Raw genomic sequence first — 7722 nt, 5'->3', positions numbered from 1 at the left:
GTTTCCAGACAATCTCAGTCTGCAGTCTAAATCTATTTACCACTGTTGATCCTACCCTGGGAGAATAAAAGCATTTGAAAACTGCTTAAAAGACATTCTTTACAGAATGAAATAAATATACCACAGTGGAGGAAAAAATATTGCCACAACAATATGTTACATTGATATAAAACATTTCAAGGTGCTTCACAGGAACATTGGCAACCAAAATTTGACACCAAACCACATATGGAAGTATGAGGGCAGCTGAGAAAAAAAGGTAGTTTTTTTTTAGGAGCATCTTAAAAGGGGGAAAGCAAGGCAGAAAGGCTTAGAGAGGGAATTTCAGAGTTGAGGGCCTAGGCAGCTGAAAGCATGACCCACAATGATGGGGCAATCAAAAAAATGTGAAAGGATTGGAGGAGCGCAAGTGTCTCATTGCATTGTCAGGCTAAAGGAGGTTAGAGAGATAGGGAGGGATGGCGTCATGGAGGGGTTTGAAAACAAAGATGGAAATTTTCAAATCGAGATGTGGCCAGAGCCAGCGTAGGCCAGAGCCAGCGTAGGCCAGAGCCAACGTAGGCCAGAGCCAGCGTAGGCCAGAGCCAGCGTAGGCCAGAGCCAGCGTAGGCCAGAGCCAACGTAGGCCAGAGCCAACGTAGGCCAGAGCCAGCGTAGGCCAGAGCCAGCGTAGGCCAGAGCCAGCGTAGGCCAGAGCCAACGTAGGCCAGAGCCAGCGTAGGCCAGAGCCAACGTAGGCCAGAGCCAACGTAGGCCAGAGCCAAGATAGGCCAGAGCCAACATAGGCCAGAGCCAACATAGGCCAGAGCCAAGATAGGCCAGTCAGCACAGGGCCGATGGATGAATAGGCCCAGCAGATTCAAACAGCAGAGTTTTGGATGATGTGGGGTGGAAGTTGGAAGGTTGGGCAGGAAAGCCACACTTCCTACAACTTGCTGCATTACCGTACCAACAGTTAAGTCACCCTGCCGAAAAGTTACCACCACTGCAACAACAGTTTTTATATAATAACATCCCAAGGTACCGGACAACCAAAATTTGACATCTAGACACATTATGCCCCTCTGATCTGAGATAAACACCCAGTCATACATTAAGAGATTGCACACACACATACGGTTAAGGAATCTTTATCCTATCAAGTCTCACTTATAAACAAACTAGAGCTGTATTTTAAAAAATATATATTTAGCATTACGAACACAGGTAAAATTTTCCCCATCTGTCTCTTCATGTGGAGCTGGGTAGCATTTGGGTGGGTCTAGGTCTGTCACCAATGGGAGCAATTTGCAGTTGAATAGCAACATTTAACATTACAGGGATTTGACGTGGATGTAATTTTCTGAAAGCATACTGATGTCCACGTGTGTTGTGTTGGGAAATTTTCCTCTGGTGCTATTTCTAGTGAGATCATGAGCCCAGTGCTTAAATCATTTACAGAAAGTGAAGTAAAAGATGTTCTCACTGAGTCAGTAATTAATGGACATTCCAATAAACATAATGGGAACACTGATACATGGTAAAACATCCCAAGGCACTTCATTGGGGTGTTAGCAAATAATCTCCTCCTTAGGCAGTCCCTTGGGTTGAGGATGACTTGCTTCTACTCCGGTTCTGAGGTGGCTGATAAGTCCAATGTGTGATCTGCAGACTCTGCCACACCTGGGGTAGGTGGTGTTGGAAGGGTAGGGTACATGGGTTGTTTGGTGGTTTTTGCATTCCCTCCGTCGCCTCGACTTCGCCTCGGCACGTTTCTGACGAAGTCCCCCCGATGTGCTCAGTGCCTTCCTGAATTAGCCGCCTCCATTTTGGTCGGTCAGAAGCCAGGGTCCCCCCCCGAGTCAGTGGGTATGTTCGACCTCTTCGGGGATCCTTCGAGGACATCCCTAAAGCATTTCCACTGCCCTCCTGTGAGAGCCCTGTCGCGGACAAGTTCAGAGCAGAGCAGTTGCTTAGGGAGGCTGGTGTCAGGCATATGAATGACATGCCCTTTCCTGCGCAGCTGATTTTGAGTGATTTATTAATTTCACACACAGCCACAAAAGGAGATATGAGGACCGGTGACCGAAGACTTGGATTTTGAGGAGGGACTTAAACCAGGACAGAGAATGAGAAAGGTTAGGGAGCTATTTTGAGTTTAGGGCCAGGCATCTGTAGTTTGATGGCTGCGAAGGCCCCAGGTTAGTTTTACTGACTACTAATAGAAATACCAAAGCTTAGGACAGAATGCCCAGTACATTCGTCCTTATGCTGGTACTCCTGTTACTTTTAAGAGCAGATGGAAATTCCACCATAAACTGCCTCCAAGGCCTAGTTACATTAAATACAAAGACTTCTTTTGACCAGTGGCAGGAAGAATAGAAAAGCAATATGTAAATGGAGAATGATTGCAGAACTCTGTGGTACAAAGGGATCTGGGTGTCTTGGCACATAAAGTTAGCATGCATGTACAGCAAGTGATTAGGGAGACAAATGGAAGGCAAGAGGAATGGAATATAAAAGTAGGGACGTTTTACTGCAGCTGTATACAGGGCCTTGGTGAGACCAAATCTCCTTATTTGAAAATGCAGTTCAGAGAAGGTTCACTTGACTCACTCCTGGGATGAAAGGATTATCTTATGAAGAAAGGTTGAACAAGTTGGGCCTGTATCCACTGGAGTTTAGAATAACGAGCGGTGATCCTGAGGAGATTCGATAGGTTGGATATTGGAGGATGTTTCCTCTTGTGGGGGAGACTAGAAGTAGGAGGTTTGTTTTAAAAATAAGAGGTCTCCCTTTTAATGTGCAGATGAGTAGAATTTACCTTCCCCTCAGAGGGTCGTTAGTCTGTGGAATTCTCTTCCCCAGAGAGCAGTGGAGGCTGGCTCATTGAATTTTATTCAAGGCTGAGTTAGATAGATTTTTGATTGACAAGAGAATCAAGGGTTATGCAAGACAGACAGGAAAGTGGGGTTGAGGATACAATCAGATGAGCCATGGTCTAATGAATGGTGGAGCAGGCTCGAGGGGCTTACTCCCGCTCCTAAGTCCTTTGCTCCTAAATAGTAAAACAAAATGATCAGACACATTCTGCAGCATGATTGCTCAAAATGATTTTTGAGAAGAATTGACTTGGCTGGATTACAGAGAGCTCCTTGTGATCACAGCCTGTTCTTTCTCCCAGGTCACTGCTGTCTATTAGTACCAGTTACAGTGTTCGTTAAGTGGCTGGTAATACGTAAAGGTGATTATTTATTCCACATTATGCACAATTACAGATAATATATTACAAACTTTGCCAGCTTGCTAATAGAAATATCGAGTGTGTTTTTTGACTGGTCATTGATAGCTAAGGGTCATTCTATGTGAACCAGGATATCTCAATTTTAAAAAAAAGGTTGTGGCCAGTCTAAGTACATACATATTTTGGACCCTCGCTTATATATTGCTTTCTTCATGAATATTTTCTGTAAATGTTGTCTTGCAATTAAACCTTACAAACGCAAATGTGCCTTTTTTTTCAAGTGCATTTCCTTACTCACAGAAGCCCCTGCATACTGAACATCAATTTATGCTTTTTTTGAGTTTTGGTTCCCTCTCCCCTGACTCGTACTAGGGAACAGGCCCATCATGACCACCTATGGCCCTCTGCTATCTCACCAAGTGGCCAATTTTCATGGGGGAGCCTAGAAATGAGTGTCAACAGGGCATTAATCCCAGAGATAAAAGCAAAGAACGGCGGATGCTGGAAATCCAAAACAAAAACAGGAACAGAAATACCTGGAAAAACTCAGCAGGTCTGCGAGCATCGGCGGGTCCACCGATACTCCCAGACCTGCTGAGTTTTTCCGGGCATTAATCCCAGTTCGATGTTGTTCTCGCTTATGAGGCACGCAAACAACTTTCAGCGGGAACCAAAGGTGGGGAGACGGTGGCTTAGCGGTAATGTCACTGGGCTAATAACCCAGAAGCTCCGGCTAATGCTTTGGGGACATGGGTTCAAATCCCACCACAGTTGCTGGTGGATTTTAAATTCAATTAATAAATCTGGAATATAAACAAGTCTCAGTAATGGTGATCGTGACAACTATCATCGATTGTTGTAAAAACCCATCTGGTTCACTAATGCCCCTTTAGGAAAGGGAAATCTGCCATCCTTACCTGGTCTGGCCTACATGTGATTCCAGGCCCCCAGCAGTATGGCTGACTCTTAACTGCCCTCTCAAATGACCTAGTGAGCCACTCAATTCAAGGGGAATTAGGGATGGGTGACAAATGCTGGCCTTGCCAGTGATGCCCACATCCCATGAAAAAATGAGGAACAAGTTGATCTTCACCTTCCTGTCCCCTCCATTTCCTTCCACCACCCTGAGATGCCTGGTACAGAGGAGCACAACAACAATGATCCAAGTATCAAAAAGATTGAAACACAAGAGAGAGAGAAATAAAATGGAGAAATTATGGTTGCTAAGGCCTTGAATAGCAATGACAGAGAGAGGCCCTTGATGCCCCAGGGTGATACAGGAAAGGTACATCCACTTCAAGGTAAGGCGAGACACTGGAATATTGACTAAACCTGGGTGAAAGACAATTTTGCGTAGGATTACCTGGAGTGTACAACACACAAACAGCTCATTCAGCCCAAATGGTCCACGCTGCTGGTTTGTTTTCCCTCATTCTTTCACAGGATGTGGGCATCGCTGGCTGGACCAGCATTTTTATCCCCGAGTGCCCTTGAGAAGGCGGTGGTGAGCTGCCTTCTTGAACTGCTGCAGTCCCTGGGGTGTAGGTTTAAAGCGCATGAGTCTCTTCCCGCCCTTCTTCACTTAGCAGCCAGCCAGGAGAACATTTAAATCCAGACAACGAATGGGACAGTGCGGAGCCAAATAGTTGTGTGGCTCTAAAGTCAGTCAATAATCAAGCCTCAGCTTTCAGCCTTGGATCCTACATGAAGAATGCTTAGCTGGGCAAGGCACTAAAAAGCTATATTTTGTTTCCCAAGTACAAGCAGTCAACTTCAGGAGAGGAGGAAAGAGAATTAAAATTACTTGCATTTGAAAGAAAGTGCATGAATATTATTTAGTATTTTATCACAAGGCAATCAATATTTCAGCAAAACACAATATGATACATCAATATAGATACAACTCTGGTTTTTAAGTATTTGTCACAATTCAAAAAAATCTCATGCTAAACATGTACCTTTACAAAATAAGGAATCGAACACACCTTCCATCACCCGCATGATTGTCACAGGTCGTGAGCTGAGCGATTGGCAGAGCAGGCTTTAGGGGCTAAATGCCTGATTTCTGTTTCTATTTTGCCAGTGTGTTATGCAAGATGCGGGAAGTGCAAACCATGTACTGGGCTGCATGGTAAACTAAAATACAATTATAATTAAGTGACATTATGCTCTCCACAGTGACAATTCGCAAAGCGTGTGTCAAATGTATTCCTTTTGGGTTAGAACTCTCATACCTCACCTTATTGTGAAATAAAATTGGCCACGTTCCAATTGAGAACAATCATTCGCTTTGGTATTGCCCCTCGAGCCTGTTCCACCATTCAATGGGATCATGGCTGATTTGTATCCTAACTCCATCCACCCGCCTTGGCCCCATATCCCTAATTCTTTGAGCTTACAAAACATCTATCGAAAGGTGGTATAAACTGCAGACTTATTGAATTGCTATCGCCCGGTTAGCTGGGGTACAAGTCAAAGGTGTGACATTTTACTCTGACTTCACGGATAATATCACATAGAATCATACAGCACAGGGGGTGGCCATTCGGCCTGTCGCGCCTGTACTGGCCCTTTGAAAGAGTTATCCAGTTAGTTCCACTCCCTCACCCTCTTCTTCCTAAATTTGTATCTTGTCCATTTTAAGTATTTATCCAGTTCCTGTTGAATCTACTTTCAGGCAGTGCATCCCAGGTCACAACAACAACTAAGCAAAATGGATTCTCATCTCTCCTTTTGTTCTTTTGCCGATTAGCTTAAATCTGAATCTCTGGCTAATGACAGCGAAAACAGTTTATATTTATTACCCTAGCAAAACCCCACTTCATTTTGCCCACCTACTGGAATTCTGGAATTTCCTCCTTAAACCTCCCGGTATCTCTTCCTTTAAAGCCCTCCTTAAAACCTACCCCTTCCGCCAAGCTTTCAGTCTGCCCTCTTAATATCTCCTTCTTCTGGCTCTGTGTCAACTTTTATCTGATTACACTTCCATGACGTGACTTGGAATATGTTTCTACATTGCACATGCTTAATAAATGCAAGTTTGTTGTTGAGCTACAAACCTGCAATGGTAGAAGGGTAGCCATACGTTATATACCAGCATCATTAACATTAAAAGCCATTGAGCTTAATTCTGCCAATTGTTGGTCTGGATTTTGCTTGACAATACAGGGGTTTAGAGGCAGAGTAATCACAGCACAGAAGGAGGCCATTAAGCCCAACAAAACCTGCAGGTCCGTTCACGTTAATTTGCAGAAGTACAAACCTCTTGCCATATAATTACGTAAGTGTGCAAAAGCACTATGGCCCAAATCTCCTGGCCCACCAAATCATGGAGAATCTAGAGTCCAGAGCCAACAGTGGGGGGAATAAGGGAAGACAAAGAGAATTCAGCGATGCAAGAGGTGGATAGTTGCAATGCAAACTGCATCGAGTTACAGACACCTTTTAGCAAACTTATCCGAAATTAGTTTCTGTAACTTTGAAGCTTGTTCCTTGCTGACACCCGTAGCGCAGTATCCAGCATTTCAGACTGGATAGAGGCTGACTTGTTCACAAACCTTGCTGCAACACTGCAGTTCATTAAAAAGGGGGGGGAAACCACTGAAATGGAGAACATTTGCCAAATCTATCTGGTTTACAAACAAACCCGAGTACACTGGTGTAAACTGTGGTGAAGCACACATAATAGTGACCTAACATGAATGTGCCCTTCCAAAGCAAAATATTCCATTATAATCTCATACATTATTACATGAGGACAGTGCCTCTTAAGGAGTTCCAATCATTTCTGTATTCAAAAACAAGAATTATGCAAGATTTTTTTTTATATAAATAACTTTGACTCTTTACCAAAAGATGTCATTTCTTATTCCTGTTCGACCTGTGTAATCTAAAAGGCCTGGGGGATAAGAGAAGTGAACATTTCATTGTTGATGGCATTGTCCTTCCCTGTGGCTTCCCATCCTCACTCTGGGCCTCTGAGGCCGAGGAGAAGTTAAGTGATGACCTGCTAACGTTCAGTGGCGGGTCCGGACAGTTGGACCTGGGTGGAGACGGAGTCCTGCTCTGGGTCACAGTGGCTGAAGACCGGTCTGGCGAGCTGGCCTGTTTTGCCTTTAATTGGCTTGAAGTTCCCCCGAGCCAAGCCTCCTTGTAGGGAACACTTTTAGAGCTAAGGGTGCCTTGGCCAGGCCACGCACAATCCATGTACCGTTGTTCATCTCTCACGCTCCGAGTGTTGGTCGCTGTAGGTGAGGTCAGGTCCCGCATTTGGCACGGGGATGGGTCTCTGTCTCTTTGGCCACCAGGCTTAAGCTCCCGTAACAAATGCGTTGCCCATGGATTGGAAGGTTGCCCATCAGAAAGCCTTGGAAGAGCCACTGTCCCCGGTGCAGCAACGAACGGGTCTTTACTTTGCTCTCTTAGGCTCTGAACCTGTTGCCAATCCTTTGTGTTTGCTGTTGGGGTGGGGGAGGTGAGGAGGACAGTGTCAAAGATCA

At 44.8% G+C, this 7722-nt stretch overlaps 1 protein-coding gene across 1 annotated transcript in view; it reads right to left on the bottom strand.

Annotated features, from left to right (window-relative positions):
* Window positions 1–5052: 5052 nt before the first annotated feature.
* LOC144669924 (uncharacterized) overlaps window positions 5053–7722 on the bottom strand; it is a 171549-nt gene continuing 168879 nt past the window's right edge. The window contains exon 15 of the mRNA XM_078532207.1: window positions 5053–7680. Within this exon, the coding sequence (XP_078388333.1) occupies window positions 7082–7680 (599 nt within the window). The 3' untranslated portion in view covers window positions 5053–7081. The remainder of the gene's footprint in view (window positions 7681–7722) is intronic.

The sequence above is a fragment of the Cetorhinus maximus genome, chromosome 30 (genome assembly GCF_964194155.1).
Source record: "Cetorhinus maximus chromosome 30, sCetMax3.hap1.1, whole genome shotgun sequence".
Classification (NCBI taxonomy): domain Eukaryota; kingdom Metazoa; phylum Chordata; class Chondrichthyes; order Lamniformes; family Cetorhinidae; genus Cetorhinus; species Cetorhinus maximus.
The sequence above is the reverse complement of the archived record's forward strand: the minus strand, read 5'-3'. Positions and strand labels throughout refer to the sequence as shown.